The 14,117-nt window shown below is 43.8% G+C and overlaps 1 protein-coding gene across 2 annotated transcripts in view; it reads right to left on the reverse strand.

The window, feature by feature from the left end:
- Window positions 1-14,117, reverse strand: part of LOC149364324 (uncharacterized) — a 28,197-nt gene that overhangs the window by 10,189 nt on the left and 3,891 nt on the right. For both annotated transcript variants that reach the window (XM_089574265.1, XM_089574266.1), the window contains exons 2-7: window positions 9,195-9,483; window positions 7,095-7,251; window positions 5,439-5,616; window positions 2,049-2,158; window positions 1,159-1,733; window positions 899-1,011 (exon numbers count right to left, since the gene is read on the reverse strand). In XM_089574265.1, coding sequence (XP_089430391.1) covers window positions 899-1,011; window positions 1,159-1,733; window positions 2,049-2,158; window positions 5,439-5,616; window positions 7,095-7,251; window positions 9,195-9,483 — 1,422 coding nt within the window. The remainder of the gene's footprint in view (window positions 1-898; window positions 1,012-1,158; window positions 1,734-2,048; window positions 2,159-5,438; window positions 5,617-7,094; window positions 7,252-9,194; window positions 9,484-14,117) is intronic.

Raw genomic sequence — 14,117 nt, forward strand, 5'->3', positions numbered from 1 at the left:
TTATTATTTTACCTGGATAGCATTGCGTTCATAAGAGAGAATATCAGATAGTATCAGGAAGTGCTGAGGTTGACCAAATAAAAGCATTTCAATAAAATGGCAAACACTTTCCCATGCCTCCTACGGATACACTACATTGCTAAAATGTACAAGTGGCCACAAAAGTTTTCAGAACATGGAAATCACGAAACAGCATAAATGCTTGACAATCTGAGCATCCTGCCATGAACTGAAATGTGTGCTCGGCACTACCCTGCGCAATCTAAACATTATGCACCCGTCAAAGTCAGGCCATAACCCCAGGCAGCGAGGAAAGCTAACCTTATTGTGGCGTCCGTGTTCAGAGAACTTCTATGGGCAACTGTACACTGCCAAAAGGTATCAGCATCTGGCGAAACTAGCTTCGTCCACAGCTTCGTGAAATACCCTGCACAATGTCTGAGCAAAGCATCCACTGTCGGCTGTAGAGATCACACATAAAAGCAAGGCCACACTTAAACTGCAACAAATGTACAGGGTGCACAACACTAAGCGGCAACACTTCAGTGCGCACTTTTGAGGCTCGTGTAGCTTTAGACTCAGCGCAATGTCACGGTACCTGCGTCCTTTCACATATAGCTTCTATGAGAGGCACCAGCAGGTGGCGCTGCACGAGCCACAGAACCGTGCAATCAAGTGTTCACGCTATGTGTGGCCTGCCCTGCACTTATGGTATGATACGCGCTATTTGTAGCAGCAAGGCGGACTTGCCTCTTCTACAATGTCAATTCATGGCACTGACAACACCGACTGCAAGTGCCCCGAAGCTTCGCGATGGACCATGAATTTCAGACCATGCACGCGCGATTCGCGTAACGTTAGACCACTCACAAGCACTACTGAATTCCTAGCAACTCACCCTTCGTGTAATGCGTGGCACTGCCGCCGAGCTGCGGTCCTCCCCAGAAAGGACGCCTTCCACAAGCTGAGTCCTTGTGACCAGTCGACCAAGTTGGGCAACGGCCACTCGTCCTGCAGAAAAGGTGCCTTTTAGTTTACGACCATGACAACTGAAAAAAAAAGTGTACAGCGGGTGAAGGGACGAGAGACAAAGATGTTAGAAAATACTTTCCTCCGCATGTAATAACAGAATCAATGCGCCGGGGAAAACAAACTCACCTTGTGGTGTGAGCCTGATAGTAGCCAGTGAAGACCACATCCAGCTTGACCGTCTTCTCGTCCAGGATGAGAACAGGGCAGCCACTTCCTGAACTCGAGCCGTACACAGCGACACCACCAATCCTTGACTGCGCATCAGGTGAGTCTCTCCAGGACAGCAAGCCATCACACAGGGATGAAAAGCAGCTGTGCACAGCTTGACTGTATGTGATGGGTTCAGAGCTGGTGGAGCCCAGGATGATAAAGCTCACCCTCGAAGGTGGCGGAAGCTCGCTGCATGCAGAAGTCTCTTCCAATTCCTCATTGTCTACATCTGGAGTAGCCAGCGCGTCTAAGTTGACGACGCACCGCATCTCGTCGAATTGCAGGACTGTTGAGAACTTCGAGCACGCACCGTTTGCCGAGCGCTCATCTTTGGCACCATTTCTGCCTGAGTTCCACTTTACTGCCCGCTCGCCGCCACCCGTGAGCGCTGCCTGGACATCTGTGAGGTCCACCACGGCTGCGACCAGATCGCCGAGGACGGCATAGCCGAAGACGCTGATCGTGTCCTTTGAGCCGTAAGCTTTCTTAACCTGCGCGAGCAAATTCCCCCCAAAAATTGCACCGCTGCATAAAGTAATTAAAAAAAATTCTTTTAAACTGTAGGGTTTGACGTCCCGAAGAGACACGTGGACTATGAGGGACATACTAACGGAGGGGCTCCGGATTGATTTCGACCACTTGTAGCACGCCATCACAAAAATTAGATTTTAATATTAAAAATTAAATACGAATCCTAGTGCAGTTTTGCAAAGCCAGTTGATTGAAAAGACGATGAAGTATACAGGGCGTTAATATTTATGGAGGCCTCTTTCGAGGTAACATCAAACATGGCTTTCTTCCCTTACCTGTTCACTGTGCCAGTACTTCCTGTTTCCTTCCTCCCAGCAAAACCAGCAAACGCGTGCCAGACAGAAAGGGAAAACCTGTGTGTTCTGAACAGGCTTAAGGCCCACATCTGCCGAGAAAAAGAAGAAACAGAAGTTGTTTTTTCTTTTCAGGAGCACTCTCCATGATTGTGTATATAATGGGCCTTATGACACAAACTTCTAGGCATATTACACAATCTTAATCAGCGAGAGAGTGAGCACTGAAGAACATGGCATAAGATACTCCCTCTGAACACATTTTCTTTGAGGCCCTGATGGCTCTAGTGAATTAAGTACATCCCCGGCCCTACAATCGTAAATGGAATTAATAAAGCGCATAGCGAAGTAACCGCGCATACATCTCAACATCATCATCACTGCCTGCGTCTAATGCAATGCATAGGCCTCGCATCATGACGATGATGCTGATGACTGATCTCGTTAGCTCCGGCCTGCGCTAGCCATGGATGACCACACCGCCACTGCAAATTTCCTCAACTAATCTGCTCAGTTACCCGGCTATGTCTCTCATTTCCCTTTCCTCTGAATCTTCCAATTTACTCTAGAGACTATCACTTACTGATTCCACCCATTATGCCCCATCCACAGAACAGAAAGTCGTAATTCCACTTTCTGGACACACACACACATATCGCCCTCAAAGTTCAAGGCACATCCCATGCTTTTTATGTCTCCTGCATTTCGCGAGCTTATAAGTCTGCATACTACATACAGAGTACACCAGCGTGCTAGCTAGAATGTAAGCAGCACACTGCGGAGCAGAAATCTGATAGCAGCCACTCGGTTCTAAATACATACAGGGCAATTTTTATACCATTTATAGATCTTTATTTCAAAAACTAAGAGATCTACATCGATACAGTCCATGCAGATGAATTGTACAGCAAGACAGGCATTTTGTACCTGATATGAATCAATAATTAGACGATTAATTATTTCAAATTAAATAAGAAACTTTAATTTTGTTTTAGGGGGTAAGGTTATATCGAGAAATTGAAGGCCGTCAATATCAAAGTTGAGCACTGTTTTTAAATTTTCTTAAACGGCAGAGTAGTTCGAAATATTTAAAGTAAAAAATATGCATTTGAAAACTCGCTGAGTAGGCTCTCAGATGCGCATTTTTGAAGTTGAATATTTCGAACTGCATTGCTGATTAAGAAAATATCAAAAATAGGACACACCTTCAATGCTGACAGTCTTCAGTTTCGCAATATAACCTTGCCCACGAAAATTTAAAATAAAAAGCTTTAGTTAATTTTAGCTAATCATCCTTAAAATTATTTACCCATATCAGGTACGTATAATGTCCCCTTTGCCGTATAATTCACCTTCATATATTGCACTGACGTCTCTCTCACAGTCTAAAAAATAAAAATCTGTAAACGTTAAAAAAAGGTACATGCATGGTTTGTACAATCGCGATGAAAAGAAGTGCAAACAACATGGCACCTACGTGCTCCGCTATTCGAATTTCTTTTCATCGTGCTTTTGCCTGGTTGGTGAGAAAAAGACATTAAAGTTGTTCATGAATGTATCATGGACAACTCTAGTGCGTTTTGCTACCACCAAATCAAAAGCGTGATTTAAAGAAGTGCGAACACCAGAGAGCACATAGGCTACACTCTGTTCGCATTTCCATCCATCGCCAATGTAAGCTTATGTCACACACTAACACACAGGCATATTTTAACTGTTGAGAACATAAGCCGAAGGCGTCCATTCTGATCGCAGTACCAACACACAGCCTAGCGAGCGGGAAAATTACACTTGATGAAGACGCGCAGCCCTTTCATAACGACGAGCATCCTTGCTTCACCGTAGCCACATGTAGTGTGCATCTGTGTGTGATTAGAGCTCCGTCGGACACTCCACAACAAGATGCACTATCAGTCGCTGGCATTTGGCGTGACTGAAGTGGCTGACGGAGGTAGTTTTTGTTCGAAGAGGGGAACAATCGCGGAGCTGTCTGGGCAGCGCAGGTTCTCTTTATAGTTCTATGTCGCCGAACTCGTAAAGCAGCGTACCGGGTGCATGCTTTAGGCACCCTGGTGCCTTCTGTAAATTTGTGCAGCTTATCTGATTTATTTGATTTATTGGGGTTTAACGTCCCAAAGCAACTCAGGCTATGAGGGACACCGTAGTGAAGGGCTCCGGAAATTTCGAACACCTGGGGTTCTTTAACGTGCACTGACATCGCACAGTACACGGGCCTCTAGAATTTCGCCTCCACTGAAATTCAGCCACCGCGGCCGGGATTGAACCCGCGTCTTTCGGGACAGCAGCCAAGTGCCGTAACCCCTGAGCCACCGTGGCGGGGCTTGTGCAGCTTATCATTGGGGTGCTATATTGCCATACGTACCTTTCGGTTCCATATTTCACACCGCCAATATACTCACCGTGCCACTGCGCAACTTCTCCCTGCCCTATCATGTGACCTGTCCACGGCAGTGTTAGTCAAACCTTTGAATAAGGGTGTCAGCTCTTTATTAATATGTTCAAGAGTGCTTTTTACTCTGTTCCACACCTAAAAAAAAATGCGCAACGTTCAATACTTGTCGACAGAGACAATGAAACAAGAACAATTGAAATCCCAATCGCATACTGGTCGTCCATTATCATCACAAATCATTTACCTCAGTTGCTGAAAAATTCATGATCTGACAACGTAATGCCGTCTAATACCAGTCAGTTGCATGAGCATCCAGGAGTTTCTTTGTATCGATTCTTTTTACGGCACTGGCTGTTTGTCGGTTTCTCATTTTCACTTAGTGCATGTTATCTGTCCGCGATCGTGTGACTGACTTCACAGCCACGGCGCAGGTGAGAAGGAGCAATGATGAACAGCAAGTCTGGTACAGGAGAGAAGCAGCAGCAAGGAGATGAACGAGATGAACCAAAGCATCACCTCATTATTGTGACCTCAGCATAACCTTCACCATTAACCCTGACAGTCATTCATTCTCACTCTGAAAAGCAGTGCAGCAGCATGGTGGCCCCATGCATGTTCAGGTGCAGAGCCCATAGAATACTACATGCCTGTTTGCAGCTAGCTAAGTGAAACCATGATCATACCTTAAGGGAGATGTATACAAAGCTAGTGCCGGTACAAGTCCATCACCATCTCGCTCAAGTCCTCGTGCTAGTACACTAAACATTCCGCCAATATCATGCACTCGCACCTTCAGAATGTAGCGGCCACGCAACGAGCCGTTTTCCGCCCCTTCCCAAGGAATGTACGAGAATACCCTATGATAGACCCAACCCATTCTTGTCCAGTGTGTCCACCTCCATCTGCCAGGCCGCATCGCAGACACAGAGGCTGGAATAGACAGTTTAGTCACTGCTCACAGTTGTTGCTGCCGTTGGTGAGGTCGGCAGCGAGCTCCTTGTAACGGCGAAGGAGCAATGCAGCATCCCGCGGCCTCGGAGACCAGCCCGTGGCGAATGGGTACACGTGCTCCCACTGCTTCATTCTGTTTTTCATGTACTGCTGGTCGAGTCCCTTGCTGTTGGTAATAGCGAGAACCTGCATACACGTAAGCACACATTAAAAAAAAAATAAATTCATGTTTATTTCTGTCTGCCCGATTTGCGCTTGCAGAAGGCATCAACAAACTGCAACACTTTGACTCGCGGCTCACAAACTTGCGTCTGCCGATTAGAAATTGCCAGTCTTCTGCTGCAGAATGACAGCCAGGCAATGCAGCAAATATCGAAGCCTATATTCAGGAGAAATGAAAGATGCTTGCACGGAAGTTTTGTTCTACCAAATCAAAAGCGCGATATGAATCGTTTAACTTTGGTCAAGCGTGGCCTTAGAATTGTTGCAACTGCCGTAATTCTCAAAAGACAACTTAGGGCCTGAGACATCAGATAGATGAAGCTTTAAAATGCCTGCAAGGAAAAATTTAAGATAAAGAAGCACCAGAGCTACTACAGCCTGAGCGGCCTTGTCTTAGGCGTCCTCCCATCTCTTATTCTCCGTGCTGCCTATACAATCAGCAATCTTATATGTCTGCCTAGAACGGACTCATTTTTGCTAATGCGAAACCACCACCATCCTGGCTATATAATCAGTGCAGACCAGATGAGTCGTACACCCCAGTAAAAAAAAAACCACTGGAACCAATTGGATTTCCAATGGGTTCCAATTGGTGCCAATTGGAGGAGTTCAGTTTCCACTTGGTTCCAATTGGAATGGTGTTCCAATTGGACGGTCCAAATGGACTATCCAATTGGACCGTTTGGGTTTCCAATTGGAATGGTGTTCCAATTGGATGGTCCAAATGGACTATCCAATTGGACAATTTGGGTTTCCAATTGGTGAGCCCAATTGATCTTACCCATTGCATCCAATTGGTCCGCCGAACTGCACCCAATTTATCCAATGAATGTTTGCATGTTTGACGAAAAAGGTAGAACTAATATGGTACTTACAATAAGAGCTATCAGCAGCTTAGCCTAATAAATTGTACTCATCACCTACACCACCACTGGAGCTGAAATTAAATTAAATAACTGCGCTCAGTGGGAAAGCACCACCGGCCCCAGCATGAGAGCCTAATAATTTGGGTATATAAGTTGGAGCAGAAGTGTGTTCTCTGGATGTACATATTGAGCTAATGTATGCTACTAGTGCCTGAATGTGCATTGTTGCTTGTGTGTGATGTATGTGTGTCTGTTGACTTTGATTTCCATAAAAGCATGTTAATTTCAATTCCATAGAAAAATGTTGATTGGCACTGCTCTCAACAAAAAAATAGAGTTGTAGTTGGTCAGGCCTACAGTCCTTGCACGGCAAGATGGTAGTACCACTGCACAAAAGCAGAACACAGCGAGGCAATTACAGCAGAAAACAACAAATAGCTCCATTTTATACACCTAATGTGTGATGACACATGCAACACCTACATCAAAAAGCAACACAATATAGTTTTGTCTTCATGCAGGCACTCAACACCCTTTCGGAGTTATCGAAGGGGTTAACCGGAGAAAGCTGCTTACTTGCGGATCCAAGATGAGATTTCTGTCGATGTCCAGAATGATTACGGTATATCCATAAGTTGCAGCTATTTGCAGAAACGAAGACACCTCCCACACCGTCATATTGGTGTTCCTGTTGATAATGACTGGAACGTTCTTTTTCATGTATTCAGCAATCCTGCAACCAAGATAGTTAAGGCTGAGACTGACAGCCAAACTCACAATCTTTTGCTGAAACTGAAGAAGGAAGTCTTGCAAAACACTCCAACATCACAAGATCGTCAGAATCTCAGGCTGCCTGTTGCAAAATTGCCCCGCTTAGTCGGCTATAAGAACTGCAGTAAAATGCACAACGGCCACACAGCTTTTCTTTCCAATACTATGACACACTCCTAAAAATTAGTAGTAAGACACATCTTGACCATCACCCCATGCATTTTGCAGGGCCACTGCGTCACCGTTCAGTCGATGCACTGTTTCATCCATGTCCTGCAGCTTCAACGTCATTTTGACCGTCACTATTCAGTCGATACACTGTTTCATCCATGTTTTGCTGTTACAACGTCATTTTTACCGCTCTGAAAAACTGTGATCTTGGACGAAAATCATCCAAGCCCCATCACCAAAAAAAAAAACCTATTCGCCATATGGCTACTCTTCCTGACCTCAACTTTCTACTCAGTCACGTCCTGAGACGATACCATGCAACCTTTTCGCAATTTGATAAAGGTACATAACCTCTCTCACTTCATACCTGCTTTTCTACAGTGAAAAGTAAATGCAGTGCGCACAAAAAAAAACCTTTTTATGCGACAGTCTGCCATTACACGGCACTAACTTCAGCAATTCGCCGTTGCTACTTTCTACTTCTAAAAGGTGATAACAGCGCAAAAACAAAAGTGCTGCATCAATTCAGTTAGGCTTGCCAATTTCTATTCACTCTCTGGGCTAGATTCGTTCGTATAAATTTTCCGCAGCATTGGAAAGGGGGACTGCAGACGAGTCGGTCAAGGACCGCGCACAACATGTGTCCTATACTCACTGATGACAAGCTATCCTTCCTTCTATTTTATTTCCAATATTTCGAACTTCACTGAAGCACTGGGATTCCCTTAGCAGCAGTGCTTCTTCACCTCTTTATTACCATGCCCACATTTCCATGCTTTTGAATGTTGCTCAGGTAGAACAGTTCTGCAACTGTGCCTCCTACTCCGGCTTCCTGTGCCTCTGAAAAGCATCCCTTTAGGACTCCTGTAGAAAGGCCTCATTGCACTCTTGTTGCCTCTTTCCTATCTCCCCTGCAGCCATACTCAGCATTAGTCCGCCGTCCATAGCCTTGTGAAAAACAAACCAACTAACGACTTCTTCTTGTCAGGAGAAGCGAGGTGAGCTATTTCAAGAGGACACTGTAACAAAATAGGCAATAAAAAAACGTGCACCATGATATGCTACACTCAGGTATACCTAACAGTTGACCATTATGCCACACCAGGCGAGGCACTGGAGCTGCCAGCATGCTGCAATGCTGGGAGAAAGAAAAATATTCAGAAGAAAAAAAAACGTTTACACTTTGCTGCGTGCCCAGCGATACCGTTACGTTATGCTATGTATGTAACATCTCGCCCCTCCCACTTTCTACATTGCACCGCCAATGCAGCGCCCTCTGTGCCTCTTGCGACGTAGTGTAGCAACTCATCCTCTCCCACTGAACCATGTTGTAGCTAACGCTCACCCTCCGTGCTATGCACCTGTTATTTCCGTCTATGCTATATAGCTTTCGCCACCCCATGCCCCCCTACTCCTCTACCTCCCCAAGCAACCACAGATATCCGTCGGACGTACGAGCTAGATCCGAACGTCCTTTGCCGAGATCGGACGTCCATCGGACGTACGAACACAATCCGATTTCGGATATCCGTATTCGTACATCCGCCGGACGTACGGATAGTATCCGCTTTTGTATATCTGCATTAGAGACAAGGTGTACGTCCGAGGGATGTCAATGTCAATGTCGCGGATCTGGAGGTTCCTCCCATTAACAGCTGCCATTGTAAATGAAAGCAACCCTGACGGGGGCAATGCTGAAGAGCTGTGCAACAGGAAACAACACAATGTTCATACTTCTGCCTGCAGAGCACATGCGACTCAGCCAATGTTTCCTTGGTCCTAGCCGGAGCCGCAGGCGAGAGGAACATCTTGTCAGACCAGTACAGGCGGCTCTCCGGGTACAGCTCATGCAACCTGGAGGCCACCGTTCCTTTGCCCGAGCCGGGCGGGCCACGCGACAGGAAGAGCACACGTCCGTGGCTGCGAAGGAACTCCATCGTCTCCTCATCCACAAGGCAGGGAAAGTCTACAACATCCAGGACGTCAATGTCGTCCGTGAAATGCGTCTTGCCACTGTTGTGATCTGCGAAATCGCGGCGGTTGCGGGTTTGTTAACAATGCAGGACAGGTTATTTAACCCTATCAATGAGAAAACTATGCTTTAAATCCCCAGCGATTTCTTCTCGATAAGGGTTACTTATACCATATCAATTGCAAAACTGCTTTTAATCCTAGACATTTCTGGCCGCCTTGCTTAATAAGGTTATATCCTCATAAGACCTGAGAAAAAGTTTCGTTTTCCAGCTTTTATTTATTTATTTATTCATATTACCCCTAAAGGCCCTCCAGAAGAGGGTATTACATTAAATACAGTCCTCAAGTTTGAGCATTTCCATGAATGTACACAATTTTCAGGCTTATGTCCAACAGTTCTAGCTAGCTGTATGAGTTTTCTTCATTTTCTATCCTACAGGCCTTTTTGCCTTCAGAAACCGAAACATCTTGTAACGTACATTTAGTGAAATAACTGCACGATGGAATGCATACTTAAATCAAATCTACAAATAATCTTACGGCAAAACCCGAGAAACTAGGGAGCTATTTGGCCGCTGGGGCAAAAATCTGATTTAGACAAGGCAGCAAACTTGGAAAGCTGCTCACAACACCTCTATTATTGCGCAGTTCTTGAAAAGCTGAGTGGATAAGCTTAAAAAATAGTGAGTACTCGTTTGACTTTCGATAGTACTGAAAGTGGGCTACAGAACTGATGTGTTTTTAAATTCTTCTAAAGACTAATGTGCATTATAATCTTAAATATACCTGGGTCTGGCAACGGTATACAAGCCTCCTATGAGATGTAGCAGGGCTAACTTGTTTTGCCGAAAACTACGTAGTAAAAAAATTTGCACCCTTTTTAAAGGCTAACACTAATGAAGGCACCTTTTCTGGCAAGAAAGCTTCACCACAAAAAAGTGAGCTCCCGCCACATGGCTTCCTTGCCCCTTTAGCGCGAAGGCGCGCGGAAGTGATTTTGTGGGGATGGGCTTTCTTGCATACAAGTATTTTATTTCTTTTTTTTTAGTGCGAAAGAGCTACTGAAGTAGCTGAGGTATGTGTGAAGCCTCAACCTTTGATAGAGCGGCAACGGCAGAGGCCTTGCACAGCTGCTCCGTCAGCGTGCGGAACTGGTGCCGCCCTCCCTGCTATATCCCTGCGCATGGCTGCCGATAGCCGTTGGCGATAAGGTTTTGCATGCGGTTGTCGTCCTGCCCAGTTTAACTGCGTTAAATGCTGAACATTTTTTTCTTTCCTTGACAGTGTCGCGAGGGCAACCCGTAAGCACAGTTTCGCGAGCTCACTGACGTTTGTGGTCACAGCCGAAGGATAGACAAAGCAGTTGTCTTGAGTGGATTTTTTTTACACTGAGCTCTGGAAAACCAACCAAACCGTGTCATATAGTTCATCTTATCCGAGAATTCGTCTTAACCGAGTTCGTCGAACGGGGAGTCCGCTATAAGCAGTATATATGAATGCGAACACCATAGTGGACCACATAACGGTACTGAACGCTCATTGCTGCACAGACAGGTCGTGGCAGGATAGCATTGGAGTGGGCACTGTTTTTGAAACAGTCATCAAAAAAAATGTGCCACGTCCTATTCAAACTTTAAGCAGACCATTCTCAAACTATTCGAGAACTTGAGAACGGATCTGATTTGTTGGAAATAATTTTTAATATCCACACGGCCATAGTCAACCATATTATTAATACCAGCATTTCTGTATTGCTCCGTATTCCTTTGTTATCAGCTTGTAACTCGATCCACACATGCATTAAATGTTTATTTCAATTTTCAAAGGCTTTTCTCATGCATTCAGGAAACATATCTATTTAAATTTTCTTGCCCAAAAACTTGGAACTCTTTGGCGAGTCCCATAAACATCATAACAAACGTCAACAGATTTGCCTACTGTTCCCTATTAGAAGGCTACTGGCAACTGCACTTTGCCTAGCCCCTTATTTACTTATTTATCTTTTTATTACTTGGTGAATTGTTATTTTATGTTTTGCAGTACAGGCTTTATTCATTTTACAGGCTTTATTCATTCACTTTTGATGCATTCTTCCTTCTTTTAATCAATTGCCGAGAATACACCTGTCTTTAAAAAAAAAAGGGGGCTTTAGAGCTATTTAATATGTGCTCACTAATGCCTATTGCTGTCTAATTTAATATTTTTTTTATTGGTCCATCTACTATATAGCCACATGGTTATCAGCCCAAACATATTGTAATGTATTTTCTTGCACTTAGATAATAAAGAATTATTCTGACTGAATGCTTCATTTATTTTCAGCACACTGTAGATCCCTAATTCAAGATCAAAACCAAGGGGGAAAAACAATATTTGCAGTTAAAGAGTAGTGCAAATACAGAACTGATAAAATAAACAAGAAAAGTGATAAATATGAACAAAAATTAGCAACTAAGTGAAAATATCAGGAATATAAAGTATGAAGAAAACATGACACATTTTAGATATTTTTCAGGACACAATCATGACAAACCAGATAAATTATACAAAATACCATTCAGAACAAGTCAAGTAAAAGGGAAATAGCAGTGAACATTAAGATAACCATTCGTTCAACGCAAGCAAATTCAGAGTGCAAAACTAAACACAATATAATAAGCAGCTCAGTAAACTTAAAGCAGTAGCTCTTACGGCACAATATCAACTCAGTCAATAGTTTTGAGAACTGATGCAAGTAATTCTTTTCCACAAGTCTTATAAGGTAGCTTAATGGTGGAATGTTGGTGACTGAATGGATCATGTAAGTTTCAATCTTAAGTTACCAGCATAAAATAAGAATATTTAAAACATTTTGTGCAGTGTGAGAACTCAGCCGGGCATGTAGTGTGCACTGTGTATGGCATGCGCACTGGTGAATATGTTGGTCTGGTGCTTAAAGGAAAGTGCACACTTCAAAGTATCATTGTTTTAATCATGCTAGTTCAGATTAGTTTTGTATAGTTAGCAATCCCAGCATCGTTGCAGGCAGTCAGTCTGTATTTGTTATAGATAAACCTCACTGCTTTACTCTGCATCGCTTCTATACCTTTTTTGTGAGTTGTTTACTATAAGGAAACCAAATAATACTAGCATATTTTAGTAACGATCTTGCATGAATGTCTTATAAGCCAGTAATTTTGTTGAAGATGATGCGATTGCTGGTGTCTTCCTTTGAGAAAACAGTAATTTCAGCTACTTTGAAGTAAAATTATTAATATAGGAGCTAGCCTCCCACTTATCAAAGATAATGTTAGGCCGAGGTGGCTATGTTCAGAAACTGCAGTTAGGGGTGTATCAAGGATTGAAAATGTGTGGTCATTTTTTTTTCTCATATTTTTTTTTAATATTATAAGAACAATCTACAAATCCTCACACCACCTGCAAACAGACTGTTATGAAGTACAGATATATGTCGTGATCGTTAGGGGAATTTATATGTATAGAAGCTACAGTTATTTGCAAAAAGCAGAATATACAGGGGTTTCGTATTTATCTGTCCTATAAAAATTCTCTTGCGCAAACTACTGGCTGTTTGGGCTCAAGCACAGACCACAGGGTAGCATGATAGTCTGCATTTTTCATAATAATTTAAACATCGGACCTTGCCTGAACTGACCGGAATCGGCAAAAAACTACAGTCCTCTGCGCGCAGAATTTCCGCCGATTATGGACAGTCCAGGCATGTTCTGATGTTAAATTATTTATCAAAAAAAAGAATAGGCTATCATAAGCTACCCTAGGTTTGTGCTTGAGCCCAAATAGGCCAGTAGTTTGAGCAGGAGAATTTTTATGTACCGGACATACAGATAGTAATTGAGACGCTGGGTCACCCAGTCAAAAAAAACCATTGGAACCAATTGGACATTCCAGTTGGAACCAAATGGACATTCCCATTGCTTCCAATTGTGTTTTTAGCCCTCGACCAATTGGATACAACTGGACTAGCCAATTGGACCCATTAGGCCAGGCAGTTATTTGACCCAGAAAATATTCACAAAATATGTTATGTTCATTGAGAAAGGTTGCTAAATGTTTGAATAATATGCTCTAGGATCTTGGATGAATATTTCTACAACTTAACACATTGTAATGTGCAAAAGAAAAAACTGATTTATGAGGACTGTGGGGAGACATTCTGCCTAGTGCCAATCAACATTTTTCTACGGAATTGAAATTAACATGCTTTTATGGAAATCAAAGCCAACAGACGCACATGCATCACACACAATCAATTAACACTGCACATTCAGGCACTAGTAGCATACATTAGCTCAATATGTACAGGTGCCCGAAAAGTAATACGGAGCATGCGAGCGGTGGCAGAAATGAAAAAAACTGCATGCCAGCGCGCTCTATCAGCAGATGCGCGGCAAAGGACTAAGGGGCGTCGGCACATCCGGCTGACCCATCTCGATAACTTGATGATCGTGTTATCGCCTCAACGAGCGAAGCTGCGCTGCTACCATTCCTGCCCGCCAGGGGCACTTTCAATACCTCATGGTTTGCTGTTCGTCCGGGCCGTGAAGAAATGTTTGCCATCGGCACCGTGCGCATTACGCTTCGTCAGGTCCTACATTATCTTTGTCTGTGGAGCAGCCGAAGTCTGTGCCACGCATGGCGGCGAGTTTGTGCGCTGACGAGTAT

This window comes from Amblyomma mixtum, chromosome 2 (assembly GCF_055824585.1).
Source record: "Amblyomma mixtum isolate Tamu chromosome 2, ASM5582458v1, whole genome shotgun sequence".
Classification (NCBI taxonomy): domain Eukaryota; kingdom Metazoa; phylum Arthropoda; class Arachnida; order Ixodida; family Ixodidae; genus Amblyomma; species Amblyomma mixtum.